Genomic DNA, 21,162 nt, shown 5'->3' with positions numbered 1-21,162 from the left:
CACTTGTTTTCATTTACAACCATAAACGTGACACTCAGGGTGGTTTCTTTTTAACTGATCAGATCCCTTTCTCAACAACACCAGCCACCCATGTGTGTTCACTGATTCCACCCGTGCACATCCTTTTCATTTTCTTCTCTGTTTTCTTTCCTTTCATCCACCTATGATTGCTACATCTTTACTGGGCAGTTAGAATCATATAATAAGAAAAAATATTATTGCATTTTTGTGTGTGTGTGTGTGTGTGAGAGAGAGAGAGGGGGGGGTCATTTAGCATCTAGCCCCAATACATGTCTTTTAGTCTTGCTGCACTCTACTCTAATGACCTTTACTCTTCTTAGCTCACAGGAAGAGGTTGCAGTGCTTAAAGGCTGTTTCTTAATCCAGAAGTGTTTTTTTTTGGGGGGGGGGTTTGGGTGTTGTTTTTGTTTTGTTTTACAGCTTTATTTATTTTTTTATTTATTAAAGCAGGTTAGTAGCCTATTAATCCACAAAAGGCCAAAATTCCTACGGAGGCATGTACTGTATGTAGCAAAGGCTACAGGCTTGATCCCCAGTACTCTAGACCAAATTTACACATGTGACATCTTCTGTGCACACTGCTCCAAACATACATGTAGTGTAATCAGCCGCACTACAAACAGAGTGCAGCAAGTCAAAGCAGCTTGGCAGGAGATGAAACAAACATTTCCAACGTATTGACAAACACCCTTCCGGTCTTCCTGGAAATCCAAATTTACAACATTGGACCTGAGGATTTAAACTAGGTTGCACATTTGAATGTTTACACTAGTGAAACTCAGTAGAAGGCGCTAAATCCGTCTGACCAGCATTTCTCATGTTGGCTAAGTGTTACTGACCAAATAGCACATGGCAGAAATGGGTTGTTTAAAGTTCATATCTCTTCCTCTTTTGTCCCAGGTGTTGGGCAAGGACCACCCAGATGTGGCCAAGCAACTAAACAACCTGGCCCTGCTGTGTCAGAACCAGGGCAAGTATGAGGAGGTGGAGTACTACTACATGAGAGCCCTGGAGATCTACCAGACCAAACTGGGCCCAGATGACCCCAACGTGGCCAAGACCAAGAACAACTTGGTGAGAAGGATGGAAGTATTTGTCAATTTGCGGAATAAAAATCAATATCTGCAGATGACAAGTGGCATGAAAATGACAACTCTTTTTAAATTATTTTATTTAAAAAAATTAAAAAAAAAGGAAGAAGAAAAAACTAATTCAGCTTCTCCCAGTCCTGTGAAGCTTCTTGTGTGTTGCTGACATCCCATTGCTGGACCTTACTGCTAACTGCTGAATAGCGAGCTCTGACTTTGCTCATTCGCAGTGTCATGTTGTTCTTATTGTTTGTGTTTTTCAGGCATCCTGTTACCTGAAGCAGGGCAAGTTCAAGCAGGCAGAGACCCTGTATAAAGAAATCCTAACCCGCGCTCATGAACGGGAGTTTGGCTCTGTTGATGGTACAAAGTGCTCACACACTTTTTATATTTCAGACATTGCAGATAGTAGCTTAAACTTAGAGTAACTTGCATGCATGAACAACTTTATAAGTCTCTCCTTTGAAGTAAAGGTTAATATGTTCAGGCTGCTGTTATTTTAGTGAAGGATGGAGCCGAAAAGAAACAGAAAACAGCACTTCAGAGTCAGAGTGACTTTTCAAAGGTGTCTCTAGCTGCTTATCTGAGTTTGTCAGGACTGATTGTGTGTATGTTTCTTTGCAGATGAGAACAAACCAATCTGGATGCATGCTGAGGAGAGAGAGGAGCAAAGCAAGGTGAGAGCCTGAAACATATATACAAGTATAATTGTAATTTCTGTTGTGCTTTCTTAATTTTGGGTTTCAGTGTTAAAGACAAAACCTTATAATTGCACAGGATCAAAACACACCAAGTTAAAAAAAAAACACTTCTGCATTAAACTTCTCTGAATTCTTTTACCTTATTTAACATGAAATAAGAAAGACTGACTTTACAAAGATTGGATTAGGATATTAAGTCTCAGTAAAAACTGATGATGATGGTCCGAGTCCTTCACTCTCCCATCTAAGAGTTCATTTCATGGTTTAATAGGTTTAGATGTTCTGGGGAAGAAGTACTGATCCAATTATAATCCCACTGCTAACACTTCTCCATGTAAACTGACTACATACAATGTAAGCGGGTTGGTTTCCATCCTTAAATGTCTGATTTATTATATCATATATGCAGATTTCTTAAATCTAAACCAAATTGGTGTTTCACAGGGGAAGCAGAAAGACGGTTCACCATTTGGAGAGTATGGAGGCTGGTACAAAGCCTGTAAAGTCGACAGGTCAGTGTTTTTCCACGGAGTAAATATGGGTGATACTCTCAGCACAGGAAGCAAACTGATACATGATATATATAAATGTTTACACATAACAAAATGTAGTAAGCAATTAAACCAGCTGTGGCCAACCATCTATAAGACAGTCGTGTTGTTCTTGTTGTTTTATTTTCTTTTGCCAAAACGATTTTCTGTGACATTAAATTTCCACCGGTTGTCGTTTCAGCCCCACGGTTACCACCACCCTGAAAAACCTTGGTGCCCTCTACAGGCGGCAGGGCAAGCTAGAGGCAGCTGGGACCCTGGAGGAAGCTGCGATGCGTTCCAGAAAGCAGGTGTGGCCTCTGGATAATGTGACTAACAACACAGGACTGTAGATATAGAAGCAGATGACTTGTTATCGGTGCTCAGATGAAACGGGTCCGTTGAGCATTTGCGTCACATTAAAAGGCAGAAAATGTGTGAGCTGCTGTGAAATTGGAAAAATGCAATGCACTCAGAATCCTGGAGCGTAGTTTGGTTTCTTTGGTGTTGTTTTTAGCTGCCCCTGATGGTGTTACTTATGAGACTTAATGGAGTCTAAGTCCTGCAGCTTTTATCCTGAATTAGGTTTTCCATCAACATGTAAACATTGAGTTATTCAGTAACAGACACACATGTTATTAAGATAAAATTCCCCATTGTCTTGCTGAAATTACAGCTGTAGAAACTAAAATAACATTTTGGTAATTATTACAATAATTCCATTATAACTAGTCGGATCTGCTTTGGGGCCTCGTTTTAACACCACAAACTTCCTTTGATATATTTGGAGCGTTGTCATTTTTTGCTTGAGGAAAGATTCGATCCCGATATGAATGTAACCTTTAATCAGCATTTAGATAATACAAGTGGAGAAGGTTTTAGTAGAAATAAAATAAGCGACCAGACTCTGCCAGCATGATTGTTTGGCAGTGTAACATCCCGTGTTTGTTTTTCCCTCCTTGAATAATTAAACGCTCAGGCAGAGTCACAGAAAGTACTTTGTACTGTGGTGTAACCGTATTGTTGGCCAGTTTTAATTACGCAAGGTAGCACTGGAAGTCACCAGCTAACAGAAAAGCTAATTTAGCTGCACTGGCACCATGGGTTTGCTGTTCAAGTTTCACTATATTAGATGCTTACATGTATGTTCTTTTAATCACATGGTTGCAAAATTGTTTTTTCCACCAAACTGAACGTTTAAAAAAGTCTTTAAGATTTCTGTAAATATCAAAACAGCAGTAAAGATAGTCAAAAATGATATTTTTAAATTTTAGAATGGGCAGTGACTTCTTAGGTAGGTGCTTTCCTCTAGCTCCATATTGAAAGTGTGCTTTTTCAAAAATGGTTTAACTGAATTTCTAGTGGTCAGCAAGCTAATTTACCAATAATTAGTTGGATTTTTTTTTTCATTTTCTGTCCTCTGCCAGGTTTATTCTGACTGCTAATCAGCAAATCCCAGGTGCTGGGTTTAGAGCAGCAGGCAGTAGAAGTCTATAGATTTAGTATTAATTGGATTGGATGAATTAGCACTTGTTGCTGACAGCTGTACAGTGTATCTGTGTAGGTGAGGCTGTGCTGGAGGTCCGACTAGTACATGGGTTTAGCTTATGCTTAATTGGATTTGTTGAACTGGCATTTATTTATTGTTGTGTGCACACATCAGGGTCTGGACAATGTGCACAAGCAGCGCGTGGCTGAGGTGCTGAGCGAGCCGGAGGCCCGAGAGAAGCAGCGAAGCCGCGAGAGCCTGAATTCTGACACGGTGAAGTATGAGAGCGGGCCAGACGGCGGCGAGGAAGTGAGTATGAGCGTGGAATGGAACGGGGTAAGTACAGTACACAGCCCTCGGCACATTACTGAGAGTTCTCAAACCAGGGACACAGACATGTCGACTTGAAATAACTCCTCTATCTTTCTGGACTGACGTCATCCACAAAGTCATTTTACTTGTTAAAGTTTCCTCAGCACAGAAACTATAATAAACACAGTTGTTAATGTAAATGCTAAAGTTTGGTCACATTGAGCTGGCTTGGATTGGATTATTTTATTTGCTGTCAATCAAGCCAACTGATGGTTCCCTATAAAGTTATAGTGAGAATGAGGGGCCACTGGAGGCCAGTGAGGGGATTATCTCTTCAATTAGGCTACGTTCACACTGCAGGTCTTAATGCTCAATTCCGATTTTTTTTTTGATCAAATCCGTTTTTTTTGTCTGCTCGTTCACACTACAAATAAAGTGTGACAGCAAACGCGCTCTAGTGTGAACGCTCAAAGTGGCCCGCATGCGCAAAAGAAGACGTCATACACAACGCGCTCTGTTTAGACCCAGAACAAACTATATTGTTTGACTGATGGCCTTAATATAAAGACTTCGGACTTCATGTTTCCCGATTTTTGCTTTAAGTTATTTTGTTATTTACATAATAATGTAGATAACCTAATAATGATCCTTAGGCTATTGCTGTTTTAGAGGAGAGGTGCTTCAAAGGATAGTTGCAGATTTCTGTCAGAACCTGCAGGTTATGCAGTACAAATAAAATGTTAACGTTTCTCCAACGTTGTCTTCCCAGCAGTTTCACCGGATGGCCAGGAAGCGTTCGCGATGTCTTCTCTGGCGCGGATAATTGGCGTCTGTCTTGTGTCAGTGATGTAAAAGACGGATTTAATGCGACTTGACCGTTCAAACAGCAGTCGCTTTCTGAGACATCGGATATGTATCGGATTCAGTACCACATACGAAAGTGACCCAGATCGGATTTGAAAATATCGGATTTGTGCCGTTCACACTGTCGCACCATAATCGCACATAGGGTCAAAAAAATCGGATTTGATGCGCTTTCGCCTGCAGTGTGAACGTAGCCTTAGTGGCTTCGGTCATGAAAGATACAGTGAGGTTGTTTCTTCATCTATGACTAAAATGTTTGAATGAGGACTTAAATCTTGTCCGACTAGCTCAAAAGGATCAAACTGTACAATGCTACACTGATAATCCTGACTGACAGTCGCAGTTACTCTGCTCTCCCGCTTCTTCTTCCTGCTTGTGCGTCGCTGTTACCCTGACTTTGATTAATGAGATCAAGTGAAAAAATGCTCTGCTGGAGCATTCACTTGGCTGGAGCTTAAGTCGTTGGCAGTCATTGAGTCGTAGCTCTTTGTATAGTTTAGTATAGTATAGTATTTTTCACTAAACTCTCTTTTATTGTACAGCTTTTCCAACTAATGTCTAAAAAGCTTTAAAAACCCCTCTGGTCACACACATTGATGCCACCTCGCTGCCTCAGCTGCAGACCGACTGTTCTCAATCAGCTGGTACATTTCAGAATATGCAGAATTTTCTCAGCCTGTCCTCACTGCAATGGCAGAATATGTAGTTATAGGGTCGCTGTAGGCTGCTCACCACCTTATTTCTAAAATGCTGCTCCTGCTGTTGCTTAGAGCTGGCCTGCTCGCATAGCAACAGTAGTCATAGAGCCCAGAACAACCAATCAGCATCTCCTATTGCACCTCTAGTTGTAGTCCTTGCAGGCGGTATGGTGTGACACATAGCTGTGCCTATAAACTGTAGCCTGTCAATGGATTATTAGCACACAGCAGACAATCGCCTGCAGATCTCTGGACCTATTTATATCAGGAAAGGAGCCGGACTCATCTGGAAAGAACTTTAGCTGGAAGGAAAATCTGACAAGGAGCTTTTGTTTTGTCCTTAAATCTTCTTTGATCAAACAGTAAATGAAGTCAGTATAAATACAACGATCAATCAGTCAATCAACTATCGGCCTTTAATTGGATTTGAAGACACACTTTATTGATCCCAAGAGGGAGCTTTCACAGCTTCTACACCAGCACAATTCCACAGCCTACGAGTTAGAGAGGATTTACAAAAGTAAATGGAACTTAAATATATAAAGAACTAGAATTTGCAAAAGCACTATGCAAGATTCCAGTAGAAGTATTATTTTGGAAATACTGGGTGTATCCAGTTATTTTCATACACTATTTGTGTATTATTAGCATGCACTTATCTTCTTTTCAAATCTCTACAATAGCAACATCATTCTGCAGCATACTGAAAATATCAAAATCTTTAAAATTCTGTAATTTTGTATTGCACTTGTATACTATCAGTTGCAATTGGCTCATATTTCTAATATTAGATGGATAAAAACAGATATGTCTGGGGATGTTTATCCTCCACTGCTTCCCTGCAGTTGTCAGAGTACATTTTGTTTTTCATCCTGTCAAACAAATCATCACTTCCACTTCAGCTCTCTCCACAGGCAGCTGTGAAAACCTCTCTCTTCTCACTTAATACAAATGAGTCTGTGACTCATCAGTCTGTTCTGACTCAACATGGGCTCTGTACTGTACTCCTTCTTTGTTGATGTTGGTGATCTGCATGTGTGTATGTGTTTATGTTTCTGATCGTTGCATACGTGTGGTGATCTGCTGCCAGAGAATGTAAAGTGTGACTTTCCCAGCCTTTTGTTCTTTTCCATTTGTTCCTTGTTAGCTGCCAGAGAAGATGGGAGAGTTCAGACCGAATAAATGATCAATTCTGATTATCATTAGGTTGACTTGTGTTGCTGCTCCCAGCTATTTTAGTTCATTTTCTGGGATGAAGATAAAAAACACAAAACTAAACATTTAGTTCTGTTACAAAAAAGTTGATCTTTCTGGCTACTCTCACATGTCTCTTTACCTGCACCCCTCTGTTTATTTTGTGGTCACCTAACAAGGTTTAACTTTACTGATATGTATTGATGAGCTATGTTCCAGACACAGCGTCTCTCTCCACCTGATTGAGCTGTGTAAGTGCTCCACCTAGTGGCAGAGCCTGCCAGTTGTCCTGCACTCTCACAGCTGTGATAGGTTTAGGTGTCCATTCATAATACTTCTGGAATACATGAGATATGATTCCACAACCGTGTTTTTGTTTGTTTGTTTCTTCGTGTAAATTCACACAAAACACAAACCTTAGAAAGTTTGAAGCTTGGCCTCTCTGCTTTCTTTTTTTTCTTTTCTTCAGATTCTCGCACAAGCTCGATGTTTCAGCCTGCCTTTAGCGCATATAATTCGATTTTTTTTTTTTTAAATTAAAAATATAATTGAACCTGGTGGTGTGGCCTCTGCAGCTCACCTCCTGAAACCAGACGTGTGAATATTCCTGTTTTATAAATGTAGTTTTTTTTTTTTTTATGCCATGTGACTGCTGACATTAAAGTTAATTTACATAATTCTTCAAAATAGCTGCCAAAAGAAAAGGCCAGGGGCGCTACCAAATGGTTACACAGTTGTGAGTTACATTTACAAACAGGTAATTTCATGGTAAAATTATAAATCATCCTAATAACCACACAGAGCATTCAGGCATTTAAGAGTCCACCCTGACATTATCTGTCTGCTGCCTTAATTTAGTTTAGTTTGAGTTTTAGAGGTTTGGGCCTGAGAGTGGACGAGACCCGAGGCCATCTGGAACAAGCTGTGGAAAATGGCCGATGGCCTTGGAGAAGGAATATAATGCGGTCTGGATGGTTTTGTTCTCCCACAAACTAGAGGAGGCTGGAACAGAAGTGTTATTGTAGTTCAGTCCCCCGACTGCACAACCATTATTCTGTTAAAATGATCTTATCCTACCTCATATTTGTGAAAATACAGAAGTATTATTATTTATCTCTTAATTTTTATCTCCTGCTGTGAGTCCTGTGATTTGGAAAGAACAGATTTCATTTGAAAATAGCTACTTAGAGCAATAGACAACATCCAGGGTTTCCCAGGATTTCCCCATGTAAAGTTGGATTGTTGTGAAAATAAAACTGCACATAAAATTTTTTTTATTGCTGCTTTTATGAGAATCTCTATAACACAGAGGTTAGTGACGCAAACACTAGTGGTTACCAATCACGCTCATGTGAGACACAGATCTCCTGAAGATGTTTTTAACAGGTTTTTTTGAGCTCTTTTCCCAAATCAGAATATTAAAATAATTGCTTCTGATCAAATTATGTCACTGTAATGACTGTAACTTAAAGCCCACCCATACTGTGTTGGCTGTCCAGTACAGTGTTGGGTTTTGTTGTATAATCATTTATTGATCTCTGTCTTCCATGTGTTGCACTGGCGGGTGGAGAGACGCTGTGTCTGGTTTGTCTGTTAACCTCTCAGTCTTTGTCCTGTATGCTTCCCTCCTTTCTTCACCCTTCTTTAATTGCTCCTCTGTATCCATATCTCATCTTACTGTCTTTTCCCCTCTCTTTTACTGTTTGCATTTGCGTCTTTCTCTCTTCAATCTGCTCTGTCTGACCGGCAGGCGTAACTCCAGATGCCTTGTAGTGGTTCTAAAAATTGTCTTCTGCATGACGGATGCCTCGCCTCACCTCGCCTCAGCCCCTTCAGCTTTGCAGTTTTCCTTCAGCTCTTTTCTGTGGCGGGATTCTTCACACCGGGTTCAACCACAGCGATAATGTTGCTTTTACACCCCAATCTCAGTTGTTTTTGGGAACAGGAACTGTGTGAAAATGGTTCTGGCAGAAATACGGAGACAGCTTGTGTGTCCGAATCCAACCCTCTGCTTTCTACTTGTGCTAAAGCACTGCGCTAGAATGTGTATCTGCTGCGGGTGGGAGAGGACTGGGGTGATTTTTCTTTATGGCAACAGTAAACTTGTGCTTCATACCTTGATATTTCTCCTTGTCCTTTAACTCTGCTCCTCTGCTTCCTCTCTTTCTGTCACTCTCCTATCTTTAAAATGTGCTTTCGTTTTGCTTGTAGACTTGTTTTTGGAGGAACTTTGAGGGGTGTTTGACACAAAGTTCCTGAACTGAACTCTTCTTTAACTAAAATTATGAACTTTCTTATTTGGTACAAATCTGACCACAAGATCAATTAAAGTTTCATCATTAAAATTTCATGTCATTAAAATCAAAGCAAAAAGTGGATGACCAAAAGAGATGACCAAATATGTGCTATATTTAGTTTTAAAGTGGAGCAAAATTTTGGTCAGAACTTTTCTTTGTGATTAAAAAGAGATCAATGAAGTGTTGCTGAACAGGTCCATCGATTTTAAAGGCCAGGGTCACGCAGAATGACTGCAAAATGCAACAAGAATGTGCGTGTTTGTATCCAGTGGATCTTTATCTTAAACAGTGAACCAAACTAAACAGCAAAACAGGGGAAAAAGCAGTAGCAGTGCCGCTGTGCAACAAATTGTAAACTGTGTTTGAGGTCTAAAAATGACAGATTGTGGTTTAAAAAACACAGGAAAAACAACAACTTCCTGCTGTGTGAACATGACATCCTGTGTTCAACCCAGGTGCAAATGATTGATTTAAACCTCAAACTTCATTAGGCTAAAAAAATTAAAACATTTCAGCACTACAATACTGGCAAAGGCATTCACAGGAGCAAAAGTGATGACATTTTGTTGATGTCGTGGTCAGATGAGCCAAAAACAACAACAAAAAAGGTCTGAGAAGGCTTGAGGTCCATGTTAAAGCCTCCTTCCTCCTCTCTCTCTCTCCCTCTGTAGAGGTTAGAAGCTTCTCATCTCTCTTTTATCATCCGCGCAATTTAATTCAACATTAGCTTTTAGAATCCGTAGTGATAACTGAAAACGTCTCATGTGGTAGTCACGTAACACGCTGTAAAAAACATCGACTTTACTCGTCAGCATGATCAGGAGCACCGCTGATTGTGGCTCTGTAGGTTTGTGCTCCTGTTTAGAGTTTAGTCTTTGCTGTGTCACTCTGCTGTCTCATCATTTGCACTGATATCAGACAAAAACATGTTGTGATGTCAATAAGAGGACACATAAAGGTGATTGGAGTTAATGTGCAGTGGGCTTACATGGTTAAGTCTCGGGGAGAAACGCTGCAACAGTTCAAGTTTTCCACTTGTCAGGTTGGGTCTTGAAAAAAGTGAAGCTTTTGGCTGATACAGAGCCTAAACCTTGTGTGTTCTCTCTGTTTACCTTCTGTATATCTGTGTATATAGTTGTCAGGGTTTGGTGTGGGGGGGGTTACAGAGAATTTGCTGTATAAAAGCATTATTGTTGCATTTGCTGAAAGTTTAGGAATTTAATTAGTCTCCTTTTCAGTCTGATCTCACCTCCTGCTACTAATCTTCTGCGTGTGCTGTCCTGTTTGTGCATCTTTCTTAACTTCTAATAAAACTTAAACTCTTTGCTCACCTGAACCTGTGCCTGTCGCCTCTTTGTGTGTTCCTTCTCTTTTCCGTGTGTGTGTCATCATAACTGAGTGAGCTCTAAACCTGTCCTGCTCAGATACAGCAGCAGTGGAAGGAAGAACAATCACCATATCCGCAGTCCAGTAAATTGAATCTTTTATGTCACTGTTTAAATCAGATAATGGATGTTCTGCAGATTTGAAAACTCAATTCTGAAAAAATGCATATTTAAATTTAATCTCCCAGAAGCTCAGAGGGTAGGTTTATGTCAGAAATCAATAGCATATTATATTCTTCATTTGATTTCTGAGGTATGTTTGGGTGATGCTTAACTGTCTCTCTAGCTAGTTACAGATCAACTTTTTTCCCCCATATTTTAGGTGTGCTCTAGTTTTTAAAGGTAAAAGTCACGTTGATGTGAAAAATTCAGTTTATTTGGAGTATGAATTGGTTCTCCATGACTACTTTGACAACTCATGGCAGTAACAGCTTTTAAACTTTGACATACTTTTCTTTAATAAAAAAAACCAACCGATCAAAAGTTTAAGCAAACATTAAAAATCATTGGAACTAGTTAATTCATATTTTGGATCAGTTTTTCAATTATTATTGTAATTTATTTCTACATTTTTACAAAAATAAATGGAGTTCTGCCAGGACTAGGAAGTAACTGACCTATTTTGGCTTCACCACTCTGATCCTACCATGTTGCTGGATATGATGACAATGGTTAATGGAAACATTTAAGGCATCCAAGTTGGAAAAAATATGAAATTGTTTTTTTAAAAATCTATGTATAGCCTTTTGAGTCGCTCTCTCCCACACAAGACGCTGCCCTATTCCTCAGTCAAACTTCTGATTCATTATTATTATTCAACAACACATGTTGAAAGGAAGTGGTGCAGGTGAGAAACTAGCAGGTCCAATAAAGTGCATCGAGTTTAACAGTCAGAGATCAAAGCTGTGCTGAGACTAAATCAGGGGTGGGCAAGTCCAGGCCTCGAGGGCCGGTGTCCCTGCAGGTTTTAGATGTGTCCTTGATCCAACAGCTGATTTAAATGGCTAAATTAGCTCCTCAACATGTCCTGAAGTTCTCCAGAGGCCTGGTAACAAACTAATCATGTGATTCAGGTGTGTTGACCCAAGGTGAGATCTAAAACCTGCAGGACACTGGCCCTCGAGGCCTGGACTTGCCCACCCCTGGACTAAATGAAGATGAAATGTCAGAGGTGTTATATTTCTCACACTAAAGATCTCTTCATGTAATGTCATTTTTGATTTTGGGGCCATCTATAGGCATATAGCTGACACCTTAAAAATGGTGCCACTAAATTATGCAGTGTGACTTCTCCAGAGCCACTCTGTGTAGCCTTTCACATTTGAAAAGATGAGAATAATGTATAACAGAATACACCAGCTGATGGTGCCACAGTTTAGGGGTAGAAGTCTCTCAGAATGAGATGCAGTGTAACAAAATAAATACAGTCTTGTTTAGTGCACGGAGCATTATTTTTGAAGTACAAGCCACACATGACGCATTAAGCATCTCTGCTGGTTTGTAATGAGTGTGCTGCTTTACTGCATCATGTAAGCACATGAAATTTTGCACGAGACAAGCAAATGCAGTCCAGTACAGCAGCTCAAGATGCTAATTGTAATACAAACAGACTAATGATTACAAGGTGTGTAAAACTAAATGTAGCAGAGCTGTTCTATTGGACTCCTTTAAATCACACAGTGATCTACTGAGTGTTTGTGTGAATATATTAGCATATACCAGTGTGCAGATAGGGTGTGAGTATGTGTAGCCTAGATTTGGACAGTTTTAATTATTAAGTCATGTCAGTAGTAAGATGCACAGACTTCTCTCGATTAAAGCACAGTAGCAGAAAATGTGTTTGAAGCAGTAATGAGAGTGTACGCTGGTTTGATGCTAATCTACATTCTGTGTCTGCACTCTTCTAAATATGTTGGATAGCGGTGTGTATGAGTGACTCTGTGACGTGTCCCACCAGGATGGCTCCGGCTCTCTGAAGAGGAGCGGATCCTTCAGTAAACTACGAGCGTCAATCCGCCGCAGCAGCGAGAAACTCGTTCGCAAGCTGAAAGGCGGCGGCTCGTCCCGAGACAGCGAGCCCAAAAACCCCGGGTAACTATCAACTCCACCCAGACACCTGCCCCACCCCGCTACAGGTTGACTCACCCTTTGCACTGGAGGCCTGGAGGATCAAGCCGGCCCTCCATCATGCAGCACGGCAGTTGGTGTACTAACCAAAAACAAAGAAGGGATTCACTGTACTTTGCTGGTGGTGAAGTGGTGGAAAGCTGTGTTTGCACATGGAGCGATGGAGGAGCTTTTTCTGGCACATACGCATCAGCTTTTTTTCCCATTGCATTTGTTTGCACTGCGATGCATTCAACCTTTTCTTTACAGTTCATGGTTTGGTCATTGGCAACAGTAGGCGCTTTGTTTCCTTTATGTAAGGAAATATTACATAAAAAAGAGACAGTATTTTAAGAAAATGCAGAATTATAGTAAGTGTATGATTTATATTTTTAAAATTTTAAAACACAAGTGTTATTTCATGGGGAGAAATCCAAATTATGGAAAAGGTATGTATTTAAAAAAAAATTTAATATTAAGAGGAAAAAATATATCTTGTGAAAAATGTATTTTTATAAAAAAAAAAGTTTTAATGTTCTGCGTTAAGAGATACAGGAAAAGTATTAATATGTTAAGAAAAAAATTTATGTCATAAAATGGTCTAATATTTACAACAAATAGTTACAACAACATACATGTTTTTATACTCGCCACATGTCCAAATACAATCCAGCCAAACATTTACATTGGTGATTTGTGCCTGACATCTCACGCAGGCTTCATGACAACTGAATATTTGCGTACTTGCACCGGTGTAAACAACGGCTTCCATTTTTGGCGGAAGGAGTTGGAATACACACACCTGACTGTTGTCTGGCACAGTGGAGTCTAAAGTCTGGCTGTGGACCACAGTTATTCACATGTGTACTTGCTGCTGGGGTTAAAATGTATTCTGTTAAACCTTCACATAAACAGTTCTTCATCTGAACGACTTCCACTGTCAGGAAGTGATTTTACTTTCAAACATCAACTTAGTTCAACACTAGCTTGCAAAAACCACCACCGCTTATTTACTCCCCCACTGAAAAGTGGAGTTTACGGTCTGTTTACTTCACGTGACAGGAAACTTCAAAATTATGTGGAATTTGAAAGCGACTGGAGGTGAAGGTCAGAATGGGTTTACGTATATTTTATTACTGCATTCAGAACAACAAGGTGATGACATGAATAACTTCAGACATTTAAATGTCGAATGTATAACAGAGTATAAAAGTTGCACTTTTTCTTTCTGAATTTGAATCTCTGAATGATGCTTTTAGAACACCTCTGTTGTCCTGACCAAACCTGAACTTTGTTAAACGAGAGAACCAAAGGGAACTAACTGATGAAATGGGAAAATAATACTGGCATTCACATGCTATGACAGGACATGTGAAAGAGCATTTGCAATGAAACTACTAATGTCTGCTTTTGAACTGCCTTTATGCTTGTTATGCTGGTGGGATTTGTTTGTTTGTTTGTTTGTTTGTTTGTTTGTTTGTTTGTTTGTTTTAACCACTAATAGTTACACCTATTTATTGCATTTTGTGGCTCTGGATTGTTTTCTTTTTTTTCTCAACTGAAATACGTTTGAGTTTCATGTAGCTTTGGAATTTTATTTTCTTCACTTTCTTTGAATTTTATTTTGAAAAGCAACCTGTCTGCATGGCTCTTCCTGTGTAGAGTACCATGTTGGTTTTATTTTATTTATGAATAAATGTTTTTTCCTTCCATTCGAATGCCTACTTGCATGCTTCATCTGTGTGCTCTTTTTTTCCTTTTTTTTCTTTTGGTGCTGCTCTTCTCTGTGGCTCATGAGGATGATGGACATGACAACCGTCATGTCCATCATCACTATGACTGATAGGTTCTCAGTAAATCACTGCAGAAATGTCCATGCTAACTGCTGTACAGTGTTTAACTAAATTATTTAAAAACAATTGCAAGTTTTTAGTTTGTACAAAAAAATGGAGCAAAAGACAAAACTGAGGATGTTGCAATTTCATGATATTCATCGAGAGAGTATCTGCAGGTTCACAGTGGGGTATTTTCTGTTGTGCTATGACTTGCTACCTTGCATAGGGAAACCTTGAGAAACAGTATAATGTGTTATGCCTGCAGCTGGTCATATCTTTATGAAGGTCAGCTGCTCCTCGGGCTCTGTCCATACTAGTGCAGGAAAGCTAGACTAGACTAGATGTATAGCTATCTGTTGAAACATACAATGACTGCTGACTTGAGATGACACATGTTACACTGCAGCAGTAGTTATGGCTGTGCTTTGGTTCTCACAATTCCAGCTGTTACACATCTGTCATAGAAGTGTTGCAAATTCAGACAGACTTACAGCCGAGCGTTTCTGCAGCACCGTCACCCTGCAACACAGCGAGCTCCAGTCAGTCAGGCAAAGCAGGTACAGCTGTGCTCACAACCAGCACTAGCATACAGTCAGAAAACAGATGTATTAGCATTAAATGCACATCATCAGTGTATTCAGACAAAATGAAGGTTATCAGAACTCAAGTGCTTCATAGATGCTTTGACCAGTATTCTGTTCATTCCCAGTATATTTCTCATAAAAGTGAAGTTTTCTCTCTGCCAGTCCTACTGTAGAGGTGTAGAAGATCTTGAGAGTAACACATTTTGTGTATTTTGACCTAAACAAAGTTTTGACAATGGCAGCTTAAATAAAGACCGGAAACAAGGGGTGGGAGAAATTGGTATGACTGGCAACAAAGTGAAGGAGCTCATACTGGTGAGTTAAGGATATTGCATAGAAATAATAGGCAAAATACATTCAGCACCCACTGGCACACGTACGCACACACAACAACCCACACTTTACACACACTTTGTCTGAGCTTGTTTTAGTGTTCTGGCAATTTTACTTATTTAAAAGCTTCTGCGCTGACTACATTTTTTATTTCCCGCCTTCCATTTCCCATAAATTCCCATTAACTAGTTTATGGATCCAGTATCTCACTGTTTTATGATCAACCATGTGCTGATCTTATTACATTTCTCATCAGGATGGATTCTTTTCTGCAGTGTCACTGTACTGAAACCAGGTTCTGTGTGTGTGTGTGTGTGTGTGTGTGTGTGCACGGACTTTATTGAGTGTAAATTTCAGTCTACACCACTCATCAATTAAAAGACTGTTAGACTATATCCTTAAAATATGTTACCAGTTTCTTATAGGGGAAGGCTGTCTAAAGAATTTGTACGGTGTAGATCACATATAAAGAAATATTGAATTTAAGTTTCAGTTGCCAGATTTAAAGACTTCTCTGACAGCAGAGTTTATCCAGCCATCAAACTTCATAATGTATTTTTAAGTTGAGGTTGAAGCATAAATTAAAGTTAATAAATAAGTTATATTTCGATAAAGCATGCAATAACATTTAAGAATGTTACTAATTACTATTACTGTAACAAATGAACAGCAAATTAGCTGTAACATTACTCAGGTGAACTTTGGAGAAAGTGGTAACAGATTTTACACTCAGCCTTCTAACATTCATGAACGGGAAGAGAAAACACGATACATGTGACATGAACGTTTCTGTGAAACTAATCAGAGTGTGAAAATACTACAAATGTCATTAACCAACACATACACTGAGCTCAAATCCTCACAACTGAATCTCCACCCCCTCCCCCTCACTTCTGACCCTTAACCCCACCTCCCTGCATGTGGGTGCAGCATGAAGCGAGCCAGCTCTATGGGGATACTTAACGTGGCGGACAAGGCTGCGAATGACCACTACCAAGTAAGCAACAAGACACGAGTGCAAAAGTATCTGCAGAGGGTTTTTAGTCCTGCTGCAGGCCAGGGGCAAAACCGCAATCAAAGGACTGCAGCTGGATCCCTAAACAAATTCTTAGAAATGATAAGAAATATCTCAAGGAGGCTTTTTCTTTAGAAAACAGTTAATCTGGGTTCGGTTAATCTGCTTTCGGTCTTCCAGGGAGTAATTTTAATACATATTTGACTTTTTAAAATTTCATCAATCTTCCCTCACTTGGAAATTGTGCATTACTATTTCAAGACAAAATAAGCCCACAGATGACAGTAAATGAACAAATATCCAAAGATGTGACCACAGATTTATGTTATTATGTTGTAGGAAAAACCAGTCTCTTAAATGATCAGAACCATTGGCAGATACTTTTTGACTCAAGTCTTTTATTTCATATTCTGATTTGTCATGTCTTTATAAACTGTTATTATCAAACCCTCCCCAAGGCTCTTATCATTCACTGTAAATAGTGATAAATCTGACATGGCTAACATCATTGTCTGTTTCACTAACAGTGTTTGATGTTCAATCAAATTTTTAGTAAGTTTGTTATTTTTTTACACATTGTTTTTACAACTTCAATTCTTTATTTTAACAGTGAAAAAGTGGTACATTGTATCCATAATTTCCTTTAGACTGCAATTGTAAGAAGGAATGTGTTTTTAATTACTTAGTATCATAAGAAAGTACAGCCTTGCCCTATTATAATTTCAGATAATAACTCTTGTTGTTTTATGATCTGTTGAAAGCTTTATGTATTTCTGAAAGTTTTTGATTATATCAAAAAAAAAAAAAATGTACGGGACCCAATTTTTTGCTCTACCTATAATGGAAAACATTCACTTTCCTGTGTTCTCCATCTGATTTCTGCTTGTTTAATTTCCTCTAGGAGCGAAATAATTGTCTGAGAAAAAGCCGTGACCTGAGTGCCAGCCACACTAACCTGGCGCGTTGAAGGTTTTTCACTCTGAGGAGGTGAAAGGTCACAGAGAACTGAACTGAACTTCTGACCATCCTCGATGTAAATAGCTGTTTGTGAAAGCTTGACATCTCCCGTATTCTACTTCAGCATCATCCCATCATGTGCTAACTATACAGATTTTAGTCTTTCATTGCACTCTTGAAGGTTTATGATCTCAGATGGTAATTTGTGGTATGTAATTATATCAGTACATATCAGGAGGGGGTGGGCTGCTGTATGTTTCCTTGTTCCAGTCTAATTCTATGTGCATGTACTGTATGTAAGTGTGTGCTGTTGTGAGTGGCTACTCTCTCAGATTACAGTTTAATTTTTTTTGGTTTTTCCTATACTAGTGGTGGTAAAAGCAGGCGCAGAGTGGAGTTTTAATTTTAAAATCACTTCTAATGTGAGGCTAAAAACTGCAGTGGATGAAGCCAGTAGGCAGTCTTAAATGACAGAGAGGAGCTCAGTCATTCTTTAGCTATACCCTAACAATAACTATAACAGTGATTTAAATATCGCTACTGCTAAATTTGCTGCTATGGTAGGAGTAAACTGCAACCTCTGGACCTGGAAAGGGTCAGTGAGGGACCAAAAACCCACAATTCATCATCCAAATCAAGTAAATCTCCATAACCGCCCATTTTATGAAAAGCCCAGCTTCACAGCAGAGACAAGCGTGTTTTGGTCTTTATAGATCATCTCTATCTGCATGCAGCTTCAAAGAGTGCATGTTTTCTATATATATAAAAGTTACCTGTTCACTCTTTCTAAGCTTTAAACCTATGCATAGCAAAAAAAAACCCCAAAAAGATTTAAAAGTGGATACAATTGAATCTTATTTAAAGTTGTTTTGTTTGAGCCTGTTTTTGCTAGCATCTCTTTTGAAGTGACCACTAGCCAGCTCTCTAGCTTTATCTGATCATTTTCCAGGTGTGCCGTTTTTCATCCAAGTATGTTTTGAAAAAGGAAAATAGAAGATTGTGAAGGACAGAATGCTGAACCCGAGGCTTCACAGCCATAGTCAGCAAACCAGTCGTTTAAATCACTATCGCTATGTTCATCTTTTAGATAAAGCTGCACTGAATTTCACTTTATTTTGCTAAAAGCTTTCAGATGCTTCATTAATTTGCTGCTCTGCTGAAACATGGCTAAAGAAACCATGTTTGTCTTCACTGGTACCGATCATTAAAACGACAAAGACCTACGATTTAGCTCATGAATCACAGTTTTTGGCCAGTGTTGATGATTTGACACCATTTTCTTTATATTTGGTTGTGTGCTGAATTCTAACTCTGCCAATAAGAACAGTTCTACTTCCTAAGACTCTTCACTCTTTGTTCTGCAGATTTCCAAATGAAGTTGTGCACAGGGTGTAGATTAGTTGAGAAAATCTCCTGATGTGTATGAATCTCAGCAGCTGTAGTTCACAAAAACATGGAAACCTGTCCAGGGATCTTTCAGCTGCCTCTTCCTAAAAATGATCCGTCCTGTGTTGATTGATTGAATATTTAGCTTTTGATGTATGAAGTTCCATGTTTACATGATTTGGGGTTTGTAAATTATGTTTTTATTTGTTTCTGTCTTTGCGCTGTTTCTTTTTATATCGTTCTGTAATAAGCCTTGAGAGCAGGATCCGTGAATTGACTAGCACACGAAGGCTGGCCCGCACACTCTCAGGACTGAGGCTGTACTTCCACACTGACTACAAACTTAATGTCACTCCAGACTTTTTAAGTAATGACGAGAAATGTTTGCAGGACTTTCAATGACGAGACAAAACTTTGCCATGTGAGTGAAGTTGAACCAAAAAGTGGAAAAGTTTTTAACGATTTTTAATGTACATTTTTTGAAGTGGTTTAAATTTCCAGTTAAATATAGAGATATCCAACATAATCCTGGTATGAATACTAAAGGACTTATCATTAAAAAACATTTTAACAATTTCTGTTTCTAAATGTACGAGTTGATTTGTGATTGTTCTAAGAGTTCATCTCGAGATTAAACTTTTCCTTTTACTGCCCTTTTGATAACTTTATGTTAAATGAAGGTAACTATGTGTACATGCTCACTTCTTTAAAAGGAAGCTATATAATATTTAACATATTTAATGTCCTTTACTGGTGGCAAGCTTGAACTGAAAGAACATACAACAGGTTAAATGATGATGAGGTGCCTTGTTTAAGAAATCCCAGAGATGGGATATTTCGTGTGGAGAGTTTCTTCTGTTTGAGCTGGGCTGTGTATTTACATTTCTTTTCATTTCAGACACACATGAATGCACATGATGTCCATTTATGGAGAAGTACGCTGCTACAAAATATATTTTCTATATAGATTGAAGTTATAGAAATAATGAAAATCAAAAATTATTAGAGTGCACATGCAATGGTAGTCTGCAGCTGAGTCCTTTTGTTTATACTGCCTCAGGCATATAGATACATTATAGATGTATATTTTCACACGAACACAGAAGCCTGTTCTGAAATGTTAGAATTTTGTCTAAACGCACCTAAACAGTCTTACCAACTGCACGACCTTTGTGTGCATGTCTTTGAATTTAAAGTCTTTAAATTAGATTCGAGCAAAGATTATACAGACTAGATTAGAAGATTAGAAATTTGGTGAGAGATCCTGAGCCAGCTTTTAACATTAACATTTAAGATGAAATTAAACGCAGTGAACTTCACATTGGACAAATTCAGTACAATGTGATCTAGACGAAGGCGTTACAGTAACATATATACAAAGATGCGCACACAAAGGATTGATGAGAAAAGCTCAAACAGATGAAACAGCACAAAAAAATAGAATAAAGCCTCCATATCAGCCTAGGAATGACCACAGTGGTCTGTTTAATAAATGCACTAATGATAGAGAAGTCTCCACAGATCAACCATAATCAGGTTTAACCGTCCATCTCCAAACAACCCTAGCACATTTGTAAATCTTTGGCATGAACATCTAGTTGAGAAGGATTTGCACTGGAAGCATCAGACTGACGTAAAGTAATAATGATTATCTCCCACCTTAAGCTGCATTGATTATTGTACTGATGTGTGACTCATGCATTTGCTGCATTGTACGTTGTCTCTGTTGTGTTTCCTGAATCTTACTTTTTTTTTTTTTGGCAGGGTTGTGCAATATGGTTCTGTTTTCATTTCTCTAATTTGTTGGGGGGGGGAAGCCCTCTTTACATCTCACAGATCAGACCTTTAACTTCAATAAAAATCGACACCTGACGAATTCATTCACATGAAGGTGTCTCAAACCATTATACTGTATTTGCCTTTTTTTTTTTTAATTATTTGTTCCAATTTCCCAAATGAATCTTCAGTGGTTTTGATGAAATATGCAACACAAAGAAAAACGTTTTGAATGGAGTGTACACAGATACAATGCAAAGATGTTGAATACAGAGGTTCAAGAATAACTTGAACTAAATACAATAATTGTGAAAATCTCAGAATGTGGAGTTATTGAAATTATTTGACTTATTTTAATATTTTAACATTTTAAATTCAGCAATTTAAAAATAAATGCGACCTGATTTTTTATTATACTTTGGCTATGCTCAATTAAAACAGTAAAGATCAACCCACTGGAATTTGTTGTGCAATCAAGTCACTTTCGTTAAAAGTCGGGCATTAAGCTTTGTGCAAGATGTGGTTTTATTTTCAAAATTACTTTAAATTCAAGCAACTTAAAATTTTATATCATCATTTGATCATTTCTTT

General features: G+C 38.7%; 1 protein-coding gene across 5 annotated transcripts in view; it reads left to right on the top strand.

The window, feature by feature from the left end:
* klc1a (kinesin light chain 1a) overlaps positions 1-20,700 on the top strand; it is a 45,070-nt gene extending 24,370 nt beyond the window's left edge. For 2 of the 5 annotated variants that reach the window (XM_026151830.1, XM_026151831.1), the window contains exons 8-16: positions 922-1,095; positions 1,373-1,472; positions 1,734-1,786; positions 2,255-2,322; positions 2,543-2,651; positions 4,004-4,165; positions 12,537-12,670; positions 16,368-16,434; positions 17,354-20,700. In XM_026151830.1, the coding sequence (XP_026007615.1) occupies positions 922-1,095; positions 1,373-1,472; positions 1,734-1,786; positions 2,255-2,322; positions 2,543-2,651; positions 4,004-4,165; positions 12,537-12,670; positions 16,368-16,434; positions 17,354-17,419 (933 nt within the window). In that variant the 3' untranslated portion in view covers positions 17,420-20,700. Of the gene's footprint in view, positions 1-921; positions 1,096-1,372; positions 1,473-1,733; positions 1,787-2,254; positions 2,323-2,542; positions 2,652-4,003; positions 4,166-8,647; positions 10,531-12,536; positions 12,671-16,367; positions 16,435-17,353 lie in introns of those variants that run through there. The other 3 variants (XM_026151832.1, XM_026151833.1, XM_026151834.1) reach the window with 3 other exon arrangements.
* Positions 20,701-21,162: the final 462 nt, after the last annotated feature.

Source organism: Astatotilapia calliptera, chromosome 19 (assembly GCF_900246225.1).
Source record: "Astatotilapia calliptera chromosome 19, fAstCal1.2, whole genome shotgun sequence".
Taxonomy (NCBI): Eukaryota; Metazoa; Chordata; class Actinopteri; order Cichliformes; family Cichlidae; genus Astatotilapia; species Astatotilapia calliptera.
The sequence above is the reverse complement of the archived record's forward strand: the minus strand, read 5'-3'. Positions and strand labels throughout refer to the sequence as shown.